At 45.7% G+C, this 13,920-nt stretch overlaps 1 protein-coding gene and 1 long non-coding RNA gene across 2 annotated transcripts in view; one reads left to right on the forward strand and one right to left on the reverse strand.

The window, feature by feature from the left end:
- The window catches only part of slc7a5 (solute carrier family 7 member 5), a 31,883-nt gene extending 24,290 nt beyond the window's left edge, over positions 1-7,593 (reverse strand). Inside the window, exons 1-2 of the mRNA XM_088614519.1 lie at positions 6,698-7,593; positions 1,891-2,016 (exon numbers count right to left, since the gene is read on the reverse strand). Of these exons, the coding sequence (XP_088470645.1) occupies positions 1,891-2,016; positions 6,698-7,280 (709 nt within the window). The 5' untranslated portion in view covers positions 7,281-7,593. The remainder of the gene's footprint in view (positions 1-1,890; positions 2,017-6,697) is intronic.
- LOC148644383 (uncharacterized) lies at positions 4,826-9,275 on the forward strand. Its single transcript, XR_015928779.1, has 2 exons — positions 4,826-5,543; positions 8,257-9,275. It is a non-coding gene; the product is annotated as an uncharacterized LOC148644383 (long non-coding RNA).
- Positions 9,276-13,920: the final 4,645 nt, after the last annotated feature.

Genomic DNA, 13,920 nt, shown 5'->3' on the forward strand with positions numbered 1-13,920 from the left:
GACGAAACACAGGGACTTCATTGACAGAAACCCACAACAAAAGAAGAACTGTAACATGGGCAACTTTTCCCCCCATTAAAACAACTTCTTAATACAACTTCTGAAAGACTAAAATGACAAAATGCTGCTATAGTGTTCAATAATAATGACCAGCTATGCCAACTGTCCTGCAAAAGAAATTGGAAATCTGCAGCTGTGGAACACGGTTTTTACGTTCATTTTCTACCTTCACCAATACAGTTTTCTACATGCAGGCATGCCCATCTGAGTCACTGCTATGAGGTACCAGACTGCCTCTGCTCACCTTAACCCTCAGATCTGCTGTGACCAGCACTGTCTGTCCGCCTCTCACAGAAAGCGCATGAAGGCAAGGAGAGCCTCCACAGACAGACGGGGATCTGTTCATTCCAAACCTGGAAAAGCTGGACACCTGGTTAAGATACTAAGGTGTTGTAGTGAAGCTGCGACTGGAAGCACGGGTGAGATATCAAGGGGGAGAGTCATTGTATTCAGGAATCCCACATTCTTTGGATTCCCACAAGGAAAATCAAGGAATTGGCTACAGCTGGAGACTCTCCCTATATGTAAGCGGTTCCTGAGGTTGTCAAGGGTGCCTTTCCACAAACACTCAGGGTCTTATGAAGCAGTGAGCATAGCGGGATTAGGTTACGATAGCAGCCGCTGTCGTTTTCCGGGTTAATGAGCACACCTGGCCAACCGGAATCGCCCGAGAGAGGGTAGAGACGCTTACTGGGTATGAAAAGATAAGGTCATAGTTCATGTTGGAAACCCCCTGGCCATGCTACCCAATAAAGAGGGGGGATTCCACAGATGTATATTCAGATGCATTGTCATCATTTGAAAGCCCCTCCCACAATGCACAATTTTGCAAATGCTTCAGAGTAAAGTCGGAGATCTGTTCATTCCAAACCTGGAAAAACTGGACACTTAGTTATCAGATATTAAGATGTATATTCAGATGCATTGTCATTTTTTTAAAGCTCCTTCCACAATGCACGATTTTGCAAATGCTTCACCAGAGTAAAGACAGGGAAGGGAGACGATAAGTTATGTTGGTTATTGGTGACCTCTGATGTCTATAGCAGAGAGCTGGTGAAGCACTGTACTGCTGAGAGCTCCAAGGTGCAGAGGGCAGGTGTGTAAGGTCTGCATGAGGTCGTTCTGTCACCTGGTAAGAAATTTCTAATGTTCCTGATGACTTGCTCACAGCTCTGAGGGCTTTTACACACTCTTTAAAAACATGGGAGCGAACCAAAATCTCATGAGCACTTTCCACTGAATTCTGACAAGCTCCTTGCACACTCTGTGCGTGTGCATGCTCTTGGCAGAAGCCGTCTGCGACCTGTTTTATCAGGGCCGTTCTTTCAAGAAGGAGCAAACCGGGCAGGAGTCATACACTAACCCTACACTTTCCAGCTTCAAACGTTGCTGGGCTCATTTCACAAAGTACAGTTCAGTAAGGTCACAAACAGCCAGAGACTGTTCACAGAAAACAGCTGACTCTTCCTGGCAAGAAGTGTACCCACTTGTACCAGAGCTGGAAAAAAACCAATATTTCAATTGTTTAAATGCATCAGCAGATATAAAACATTCCTATTTAGTCTCAAAAGTTCTAGATATAAAAATATTTAAAAGATTAGACATTTCAAGTAAACAAAAAATAATATTAAAATAAACATTTTATCCAATTCAGGTATATGAACTCTAAATGTCATGAGCTGGGTCACGCTCCGTGCCATCAGTGTTGACTCATGCCTTTTATAAACATGTCACAAACAGGTAAATGGGCATTTATCATGTAATAATGGAAGAGGTACAGAAGAACTGCTCAGGACCGCAGGCACAGCGAGTACAGAGTATGAGTCTTACCTTTCCCAATTTGGACAAAGCCGATGATGATGATGAGAGCCAGGGCCATCAGCTTAGCAGCTGCAAAGGCATCTTGGACGCGAGTGGCAGCCTTCACACTGTAGCAATTCACTGCCGTCAGGAGCACTGGAACACAAAGACAGGCTGACTCAGAGCTTGGACACAACCACTTTCCAGCAGTGCACAGCGTTACTCAGAGCAGGTGGGCCATTCAGAGGGCAGTGTGTAGTTCTGGTTAGTATTTAAAAAAGGAGAGTATGAAGGCCAGTGGGTGAATCAACAAGCTACCAGCAACCGAGCACTCAAAACAGGCCTCAGGGCCGATTTTGTTTGTGACTTCTCTTCAGTTCTTACATTATAAAAAATCACATGATAAAGGCATTTCATAGAAAGAGAAAATATGTTTAACAAGAAAATCATCGGTAAAGATCTAACAGGAAGTTCATCCAGCCCTACTCATAATACTGTACATATAAAGAGCTCTGACGTCCCATGGTGCACAGCTTCCTCACTCACGCAATGTTTTGCTTTCTCTGCCCTTTTTGTTACAATTCTTTACCAACAGAGAAAGTATTTAAAGGCACAATAAAGAGGAAGTATTATGTTGTAAAACCAAATGTGTGCTCACAGTACCTCTGACTTCCATTAAAAAAAATCAGAGAAGTGGACAAGATATAATAAGATCTAACAGGAAACAGGCGTTAAGGCACAGGGTAATGGGAGAAATTCAGTGGGGCTGTGGGAAATACACATGTAGCAGAAGAGAAAAATAGCATCACCCTTTGCTACACCCAGAGATCTGCAGCAGCAATTTTAATATACTGTAGCAATTCAGTATGAGTTTTCAGTGGTGGGTTCTAACATCACACTTTAATGTCAGGTTGCTGTACATTCCCCCCCTTAAGAGCAAAGAAAATGGCCTAAAGAATCTAACTCAATTATGAAATATTAGTACATTTAAATGTGCAGTTAAGGTACTTTTTCCATTTTAAATGATAATATCAAAATGAATACTAACAGAGCTGTCCTTTTTCCCTGTAGGCATATCTATAAAGTCCGTCTGCTTCAGGCCCCGAATTACAAGCAAAGTCAAGTGACTAGCCACTGCTGAGTGCCCCTCTGTGCCGAGACTGCTCATTGTTATATGGCAGGGCTCTTACCAGACCTAAAGTCCCGTAATTGGGGCACAACTGCAGCAGTATAATATGCAAGTCCCAGTGGCTGCCGGGATGAAACCAGCCTCTGATTAAGAATTTGACTGGACAATGGGTGTGAAATTTTGTGTCCAAAAACCAGCAAGCTGCGATAAAACGACCTCCTGCTGCCAGTATATAGCTGTCAAGTCCATGATCAGTAGGGAACCCCTTCCTTCCTGAAAGGTCCGTAGTCATTAAAGCAGCAGGCTTGTCCCTCAACAGAGAACATTCTGCTGGTAACGTCTCCTGTGCTTTCAAACTGAGAGCTGGGTTCCTGCTGTTCAAGATTTTTTTTTTTCCCCCTCGAGACACAAGAGCGCCATCCAAGTTGTTCAGCACCACGGTTAACAGCCTCCGTTTCCACAGCGGCGTTTTCAAACTGGCCTCAGACCACGGGGCTGCCCGGCAGGAAAGGGGCTCAGCACCGTGTCCATGATTAGCACACGCTGAACTTCGCTGGACACCAAGGCTTTGAGGACATCACAATCCTCATTGTTTTCATTCTCGGCCTATTTTGTGGTCTCTACAATAGCCTCTCTTTTGAAGTTCACTGCCTCAGAGGAGCACACAGTGAGCTGTTTTAACACTGGGACGCTGGCAAGAATTATTATCTTCCAGCTAGACTATGATGAAGTGTGGCATTGGCTGGCATTGCAAGATGTACAGTAGGGGCTGTGAGCTAGGCTAGAACACAATTCTGTTGTGTGCTGCGCGGCTCAGAGCAGGCCAGCACAATGTTCTACACTCCGGTCTTTCGGTCAAAAAAAAGCATGTCTTCTGGCAATGAACAGTCACATGTGTCTGTGGCTATCGTCTGGCACTGGCAGCCTATTAATGTAGACTTCAGCATTTCTAAAACTCCATTGAAACCTTGAGAGGCTAATCTATTTTGGGAAACCTTTGCAGGCATCCTATCTGATATATCATATCTTCCCTGGAACTTAGTTTGCATGTTGTTGCAGCTGATGCATGTTAAGATGCGTCAGGCTAAATGCAGAGGAGGAAGTGGAATATGAAGACTTATTATCAGGGCTTTTCCAAACAGAACAACCTCATAATAATAGGTCTGCCTCCATGGACTTGATGAAAGCAGAACAACAAAGGCACCTGTCAAAAGAGTTGCAGGTTGGAAAAAAAAAAAACTTTTTCCTTCCTGATTTGCATTTCAGTTAAATCACTTGCTCTGTGCGCGCTGTTCCATTCATGCTTTTATTCCCCCTTAGTGATGTTCAGAGCAGACGTAATCAGAGAAGAGGCCAGTCAGCAGAGGTTTTGGAGGAAGAGTGGAGTTCAAAACCACATGGAGGAAGAGGAAGAGGAAGAAGGCCCACCGAAGACTGAAGAAAGCCTAGCTCGTCAGATCAGGTCAAGCTGGACACTGAAAAAGCACAGGCTTTTCCCTGACCTAGTAAACCAGGCAGAGCCCTGCGCTGCGCAGGAATGTGGGTCAATGGGACAGAGAGGGACGCGCGAGACCGAGCAGGGACTGCTGAAGTTCCCGCGCGCATCCTGCCGCCATGAGACAGAGAACCTGCCCCGCTGGGGCGAGACGAGGCGGGGACTGAGCAGGCAGCTTCCCGCCAGTCCGCTCGGCGCTGCGGCTCCTGCCCACACGCCCTCCCTACAGCTGGCTGAGACACACAGGCCGCCGCTTGCATCAGCCACCCAGCAGAGCGGCTCTGCTCCCCCCAGCCCAGGCCCCCGCCCTCCGCCACGAGAGATCAGCGCACACAGCTCCCCCGAGGCACAGGCGGGGACGAGACACACAAAGGCCACCCCTCTCTCCAAACACCAGGGGAACTGTCCAGCACCACGCTGGCGGGCACAAAAAAAGCAGACATTTCCATTTCACCTTGCCTGCTCCTTCCCTTAAGTGGCGCTTTGCTTAGGCAAACTGCATGCAGATTGGCAGCAGATCACACAGCGCCTGAAGAGAAGAGGTTTTGAATGGCGGATTATAATTCTGTGGCCTGTCTGCGTTTGACTCTGGGTGAACTGATCCCAGTCCCAGTCAGGGGCTGAAATCTGCTCTCCTCTTCCCCAAACATGGTGTTAGGATAAACCACACTGCCCCTCGGGGGACTGGGGGGGCCCTGCTGATGCTGCCACTTCAGGGGGTCTGTCAAGGCTCGGCTACAGAACGAGTACTCCAGCTCTAAATTACAGTAACTCAATCGGAAACACCTTTGCTTCTAAAAATGAGCGAAGGCTTGACAGATGATCAACAATCGAGAAAGAAGTAAAGACTGCACCTGACTGTGGTGGCGTGCTTCCTCTATCGAATCCGAGAATTGATTTTTTTTTTTTGGACAGGCGCATGTCTACGAGATTACGTGTCATTTAGAATTGAACTGCATTAACAACATAATGTGTTTCGAGATCTGCTCAAAAACGGCACAGACGCCTTTGCCAACGAAGATGCCACAGTTACGCCTGTATTCGTCTAGACTGCGATATGTAAGTAAGCAGAGAAAACGTCGAAGTAGCACAGAAAGAGGCATCAGACAGCTTAAATGTCCAGATGGTACACACCCAAGTGTTCTTAAAAAGAGCAGTGAAGTAATTTACAGTCCAAAAATAGAACATTCTATCAGTCAACGGAGTTCCAGGAGAGAGCAATATAGCAAAAAAACGCAACAAGTCGTGCGCCGGTATTTCATGCACTTTAAACCACTGCCCAACGCACTGAGAACAGAAAGAAACCGCATCCTAACACACCCCAGCGCCAACACGCTGATACTGTATCTACAGTATTCAGGCTGTACCGATGGCTCTTTGGCTGGAAAATGATTGAAATGTAACAAACCCTCCAGCAGAGAGAAATAAAAAGATGACAGTTGTCGTACAGTATGTAGAACCGGAACGAGAAGGGTTTGGGGCTTGCTAAATTCACAGGTCTGCTCGGTAAGGCAACTCCGAAAACGTTATTGCAGACCCGAGGACCTCAGTTCTCCGTGGATGAAATGTTGAGCAACCCCGTGTGGGGGAGTTTGGTCGCTGATCAAGACAACGAATGGGGGTCTCGAAAATGAACGCAGATGAGCGCTCTCCGGGTGTCACAGGGCACAGGAAACGATACACTGGCATTTATGAACGGGCCTGGCCCCCGCTAAATGAAAAGAAACCCGTCAGCCTCCAGGGCTACCCACTTGTCTTGTCTGGTTTCTGCAACGACATGACTGAGATGATGAAACAACAGCCGAATTTACAGCAGTTCCTGGTAACAGCCGCAGGTCCGGCCCCAGTAATACTTTCGCGTAAGAGCTTCCTTCTTCTGCTGTAGTAAGACACATGGCAGACACCACGCCGTATCGCATGCGGAAATTCAGCCCTTGTTAACCCATCCTATTTATAATAACATTAAGGGAGGAAAAAACATCCCCCAAAAAACTAGGATCCTAGGAATAAACTGGCGCATTAGTCGAGTATGAATGAAACAGTGCCCGTACAAATCGCACAAGTTCTTCATCAGCACCGGCAATTGCAAGGTGCCATCAGCCCCCTGTGAAACAAGACCGCGACCTTGACAAAGACCACACACATAATAATAATAATAATAATAATAATAACAACAATAACAACAATTATTATCCGAACCGTCCGGTACTTACAGATGCACATGCAGGCCACCAGCTTGGATCCAGTCTCTGGCACGTTGCAATCTGGGAAAATCGGCTTCAAGAGGTAGGTAGCAAACACATAGGCAACTATGTACTGCGATGAAGGTCTGATGATAAGAAGTTCAATCCAGAGCTTTAGAAAAGCCGGCAGGGAGCCGTAGACCTCAAGGATGTAAGCGTAGTCCCCGCCGGATTTGGAGATGGTGGTGCCCAGCTCGGCGTAGCAGAGCGCCCCGACGGTGGAGAAGACCCCGCACACAGCCCAGATGATAAGGGACAACCCTACCGAGCCCGCTTCCTTCACCACTCCCGTCGGGGTCACGAAGATGCCCGAGCCGATGATGGTACCCACGATGATCGCCACGCCGTTGACCAGCGTGATGTTTCTCTTCAGGGCGACCGACTCCTCGCCCGCCGCCCCGCCGAGCTCGGGGCTGCCCGGCGCACTCGGGCGGTCTCGCTGGCTGTCCCCGTTCTCTCCGCCGGCCGAGGACAGCATCTTCTCCTTCGCCTGCCTGTCCTCTTCCTCCCGGTCCGCAGACGTATTGGAATTTCTCTTCTTCAGGTTGGCCATGTTGCCGGCGAATCGGAAAGCTCTGTGTTCGCTCTTGATTGTGTCAGGTGTCTTGATCAGGACTACAGCGGGACTGAAACTTAGAGGGAGGAGTGCGTCTTAAACCTGCTGCTTGAGGATCTGGCTACGGCATCATAAGCTTACTCGCCTTCTCCTCCTCCTATTTATGCACAGCGTCACCCTCTCCCTCCGGCACGATAGTTCGTTCCTAAATTGTATTGCTGAAACAAAATGCGCCATCTACTGGCTTCAACCGTTATTTTCTGGCAAATGTCGTCGAGCCGGTTTAATTTCTCGTACTACAGTATGTAAAACGTCGCGAAGGCACAATTGAAAAAATACTGCACTTAACTCGCATGTATTCCTCTTGTTTAATTAAAAAAAACGTAGTTTGTCCTTTTTATTGAAAGCCTTCACTGTAAATACACTTTTCAGAAAGTTCCAAAGGCCTGACATACACGCACAGTTTGAACGAGCTGATTTTCTCTAATCTTAAAAACAAATTCAGGTCCCTCAATAGTGATGACAACGTCAGCCCCGGGAGGAACTGTGAACTCCAAATTGAAACGAGCACACAGATTCACATGTGGAAATTTAGTGCGGTGGCTTCCAGAAAGAAAATAATATATGAGAAATCTTGAAGCTTATCCCTAGGACAAAATTCCTAACTCTGGGATCCTTCAAGGAATAGCTGTGGATTGACAAACTACTCAATCACAAAGATCCAAATGTCCTCTTTGGGTTTGTATCCTGACTTACCTATTTCTCAAACCATCCAGCACTTGAAATCTCTCATCTCAGTGGCTTGTAGCCTGAGCTCGCTGCTCTGAAGCAGGCACCCCTGTTTGCTGCTGGTTTTCCTTATTTCAGGGTTGTGAACGGTGGTGTTGTATATTACTGTAAAGATCAAATGACCAAAAAGGTATTGGCTTGCCTTGTCCAGCAAAGCACCAAAATCCACCTTGTCTCAAAACAGTGTTGTCACACAATGGATGCCGATGTCTTTGAAGATGAGATGGCTTCCCCACGGTTTCCTCTGGTGGATTGCAGTCTCTCGGTAAGCCATCAGCCCCCGCACGGTACAGAAGTATTTCAGAATAAAGTGCTTTTGTGAGGACCATCGTGATCAATGTTTATGTGATCTGTTACAAGAGCAGGTTGCACTCTCCCATCGCTATTGTATGATGTATAAATCTTTAACAGAAGGATGACATTTTGTTGAGGTTTTACAACTTATGGAAGAGACATGGAAAACTAAAATGAATGGTAGTTAAGTGTGTTAAGTACAGCCAAATCATGGTAAAGTCTTCAGACGCATGATGCAAACATAGCAAAGCAAATACATCACATAGCATAACAAATCATCAGACCAGTGCTTACCCTTCTTTCTGGAGCAATTAAGCATATTGGGAATACCATTCCTCCTGGCCAAGACGTCAGTGCATTGCGCTGGAACAGCTGGTGTAAAGTTTCTTTCTCAAAAATATACCGTATCAGGACCAGCCATAAAGGGGACTTGAACCCAAACCCCCCCAGTGAGAAGTCTAGTTTCCTCGCTGTGCAGACATATTAAATGCACATAGTAATGTATCTGGGTAATGTGTTCCTTAACTAGGGTAATTAGCTTCTTAGCATAGCACCCTTAAACTAAAGGTTCAGTTATGGGGAAAAGTTCATGTGAATTTAACTTAAGGTTTATGAACATGCAACAAAACATTACACAGCAGAGAAAGACCATTCAGCTTAGGCACAGTAGTTTGGGTGCTAGGAGCTAATTGTGAACTGCTGAAAAAGATCTCATCCAGCCTTTTCATGAAAGACACCAGGGTCTCATCTTCGACAACATGGATGTATAACTAGTTCCAGACTCCTCCAACCCTTTGTGTTAAAAGAACATAAGACAACTGACCAAGGAGCCCTTTACATCATTTCACACAGCTCTAAAAGGAATGTGTTCATTGCAAAATTACAAAATAAAGTTCAAATCTGCAGTCGGACAGAGTGGATGAAATATCATTTCCTTCCTTTTTCATCTGAATGTGCAGACCTCTGCACAAAACTGCAAGCACAAAGCACAAGCAAATCCAGAGTACAAGAATTTCTAACATTATGGGATCTCGGGACAGGAATATAAGTCTGGCACACCAAAATCACGGCAGAAAATTAAATAAAAACACACAGGGCTAGAGGCAAGACATCTGGACATGGAGACTGCAATCTTTTTCATAAAAAATGTTAATCGTAACTCCAAGAGCTGGGAAGCCGTACCTGGGTCCTCCAGAAGGGCTTTAAATTGACTCCCTATCCTGAGAGGATAAAAAGAAAAAAATTAAAGCAATTTCCCGTCTCGCATGCACATCTGAAACTGAGTACGAAATAACATTCTGATTTTTCCCTGAGAGGTTCTAAGATATTGCTTTTTATTATGAAAATGTAATATCTTGCCCTTTTGTCTCCTGGACAGCTTTTTATACTGTTTTGTATACTTTTCTGAGAATATAACAATTTCACATCTAACAGTACAGTTGTTGGGAAAATAGTGACCGAAGAATGGCTTCTCTCCCGGTCTGGATGCAAAGCCACTTGATCGTCTTCAACGTGCTCACTTTCGGGACAGGGGGTCTCATGGTCTCCACTGGATCAGTAACACCATGCGATGTACTGCAGTGCTTTCACACTTCAGTCCTGGGGGGGCCCTGGCCTCTTCTGACTTGTGGTCCAGCTGGGTTCTGACAATATTTGAGGTGTATTTATAAAATTGCTTCCAGCTCTCAAAAAGCTGAAGGGGATTTGTACAGTACCCTGTGCCACTTCCAGTCATTAACAGCTCAGTACCGGTGATTAACAGCTCGGCTAAAACGAAAACGGTTTCCCCGTGGCCTGAGCTGTGAAGTACAACACTTGCTAAAAATACTACCCTTTCAAGTTGATTATATTACTTTTAATTCATAAAATAGATTCATACTGGTATAAAAGCTAAAACTAAATGTCCTCTTGTTTTGTGGAATACAAAACGAAAATATCCCTTTTAGGAAAATATGCACAAAACAATAAAGTGTAGAATTTTGTGACTGTTCGACCTGGCCATTTGAAAAATCAGACAGCTGCTCAGGTGGTTGAGGGATTGTGGGGTCACCCCCTTACCCTGGGGGAAAGCTATAACCTAATTCACCAATTTCTGAAGCGCTTAGAAAACAGGAGAATACTTTTAAGCAAGGCGAGTCGAGGCCAAGCAAGTTGTCTTTGTGAAACTTGGTTCATTGCTGTATACTTCCACTCGAGCCTACAGAAAGAACGTCTGGAATTTACATAATTTTCTGTAATAAAAACAGGCCGGGGTTATTTTATGCCGTGGGCATTGCAAAGCACAACTGAAACAGTCTGTGCTCTCCTCTGCCACATACTGATGGAATTACCTAAGAAACTCCACACACAGCCAACCGAGAGGCAGACACCCAGCTCCGACAAACCACTGAGAGCACAGGCAGTTTTATCACTGCTTTTATCACACAAGGGCAATTGACCCGTACGTACAGCAATGAGAAAGAATTAAACGTTTCTGCTTGAATGGAACTAGGGTTACCAATTGAATGACCCCAAAAAAGGGCAGCCTATTCCAAAAGCAGTATCTCACCTGGCCAATATGCGACATGAGCTCTGCTAGCTCGTGTGACTGGATCTTTGCTTTTGCTGCTGGAGGGTGACAAGGTTATGCAAATGCCTATGCTGTATCTTTGTAATGGTGCAACTTTGTATTCTTATGCATCATTCACTTGCACTGGAGAGTAAGACTATGACCGTCCCGATACAGACTCATTTTACTCCCAACACATAGTGCATTGTTTTTAGAGTGGAATATTTATTGCTCTATGGCTATGTGTCATATAACAATGAAAACAGTCTGTGTAACCAAAGGGAACATATTTCATAGACAATAGTACACACTAATAACATCACTGGTGCCTAACAAGGGCTTCTGGTGTGTGCTGAGAGTGTAGAGTACCAGTACTGATGTCTTACATTCTGGGATGTACCATCATTATTCTTGGAGTTATATTCCTTACTGTCCCATTATCATCATTGTGAGGCTCCACTGGTTCTTGCTGCTCCATTTCCAGCATCCTGCACTGTACATTGAAATGCATGGATCGGTCAGAAAATGGGAATGACAAGAAAACCTTAACCATTGATTCAAGGTGCACCTTCTACTAAAAATGGAAATCGCCCGGTTTGTGTGAAGGTGGAGTTCCACCACAGATCAACAAAAGGGTACCATCGCCAGAAAGACAGCATTACAGCTGACATGGTCAGTTCAGCAAATACTTATCTGTTTTTTTATTGGCTCTCACCCCGTGTCATTTAACTTTATGATCAAGACATTTTGGCAAGCACAAAACAGTTTAATCAGAAAGGCCCATGAGCAGGTGGGTATTAATCAGATTAATCCCAATTTTCATCATAGGTTTTTCATTAGAAACAGGGGGTGTGGAAAGACACAAACATCTTGCTTGGATGTATTCCTGTCCCAGATTGTTTCCCTTAAAAACCAGAGAAAAAGGAAACTGAGAACAGCATATGAAACAAAGCTGCGTTATCCATCCACAGCTGCAAGTCTCCCGCAATAAAGCTAGTATGGAATGCTTAAGGATACTCCTCTGTCACACTGAAAGGAGCTGCATTACCAATGAGATAATACACGTCAGGGAACAAGCAGAGGATAATCTCGTGCTGACTAGAGCAAACACAAATACTGCCACACCTGCTGTAGGCTTGGCGTGAGTCATACAGGGTCTGACATAGATGCTCCTGCAGAAATCTGTTTATATCACAGTTGTGCGAGGTTTGAGGGGGAACAGCAGGCAAGTCCAGCAACCTGAGCGTCCAGGACCAGAGTTTGTTGGACAAACAGTACTATACAGCAGGAGGCTGCAGCCGTGTGGTCAAACTTCAATTTCAAGCTTTAAATACTAAAGTTTTTCTATATAAGCCAGTGACAGGTAACTAACTGTCACTTAATTTCACCACATTTCTCATGGAAAGATCTGTTGAATGAGTTCGCCCTGGTGCTTCATCAGTGAAACCCCAAACCAGAATCAATAAAACTGCTGCACTGGCAGAGTCTTACTGAAGCTTTTGCTTTCTGCAGGTGACTTGTGCCCTCGAATGAGGCATCCATCTCACAACAGGCTCCCTGTTGCTTTTCACAATGAGTCTGTGTGATCGGACAAAAGGTTTGCTGGTCTAAAAAGTGAAAATAATTGCTTTCTAAAGACGATATTTATAAAGCAAGAGAAAAAAAAAGGCAACCACCCACTGCTGCCACAGAAACATTGTGTGACGAAAGAATTGCTCAGAGTACTTCCTGGGGGACAAAGTTTGCTCCATTTCTCCATGCAAAAATTCCTTCCATAACCCTTTGTAAGCAGCAGACAAAGCTGAAAGAAATAGAAAAAGATGCATGATACCCAAAAATACAGCAGTAGGTTCCTCCATTTTACCGGCACAACCTATACAGCATGGTTACAACTTGGGGAATAACGGTACTCCCAGCTAAACCATTAACCTTGCTAAAACTAAGGGTAAGGATTGAAAAACAATTACATAACTCTGGCTCTGGCTGTGTCCACCGAGATCGACATGAAAGCGAAATGCCCGAAGTTCAAAGCCCAGTAGGCGCCTCTCATCCCCCACAATGGACGGAACCAGAAGGTCTCCCCACACAATAGCCTCCCGTTCGCACGTCAGGGCCGCACAGCAAAGAAAAGCAAACAGGAGTTCAGAAGCTCACCGCACAGCACAACCTGCACCAACAAACAAACCTGTTTCCTGATCCTCCAGACGAAATAAAAAAAAAACCACTCCGAAGGTCTTCAAAGATAATATCTGTCACTTTGGCGGTGCTATCAGCCTCCGCACGCTGGCTGACAACAAGGAGCCGTCACCCAGAAGGGATACATCGCCCTGGGCAGGGAGCCGGTCTGAGGCCCCCCCATAGGGCTGAACAATGAGCCCAGGCTCCAGCGCCACCGCCCCGGTCTCGACAGGATTCCATCGCTGCGTACGCGGCCACAGTCCACCTGAAGAAGCGAGCTCGGATAAACATCTCTCAAGACTGAACCCCCCCCACCTTCCTACCCTACACAAAAACCCCAAAACAAAACAAATAAACCCTTTTTGTTTGCAGATCTTTGATGGGAAAAAAAAAATCAGGCCGGGCACAAGGGAAATGGAGGGGGCGGACAGAGCCGCAGACTGTACGAACTGCATGGGAAAGGTCTGCAGGGGGCTCGACACACGCACCATGTGCGCAGGCTTATGTAACTGAATGTTCTGTTCACACAAGTAGGTGTGGGATGTGTTGCATGCTTCTTCAACAGGTGCGCGTTAGGCTTTTCTGCGATTGCCCAGACTTCCTCCACCTGCCCATCCAGTGCAAAAGCACCCCCCACACCTCACTGCGGTAACACTGGCCTATATGTTTTTTGTACACAGGAGCACAATGGCTTAATATCACGTATGCAACAGAATTTAAACACACTGGGGAAAGAGACAGGAGTGCCACACAGCCAGAAAGGCTGACACCCCTTCCAGGCGATGCCAGCCTTGGAGAAAAGGCAGGGAGAGATCAGAGAGAAAACAC

This window comes from Lepisosteus platostomus, chromosome 20 (assembly GCF_059453375.1).
Source record: "Lepisosteus platostomus isolate fLepPlt1 chromosome 20, fLepPlt1.hap1, whole genome shotgun sequence".
In the NCBI taxonomy this organism is placed as follows: Eukaryota; Metazoa; Chordata; class Actinopteri; order Semionotiformes; family Lepisosteidae; genus Lepisosteus; species Lepisosteus platostomus.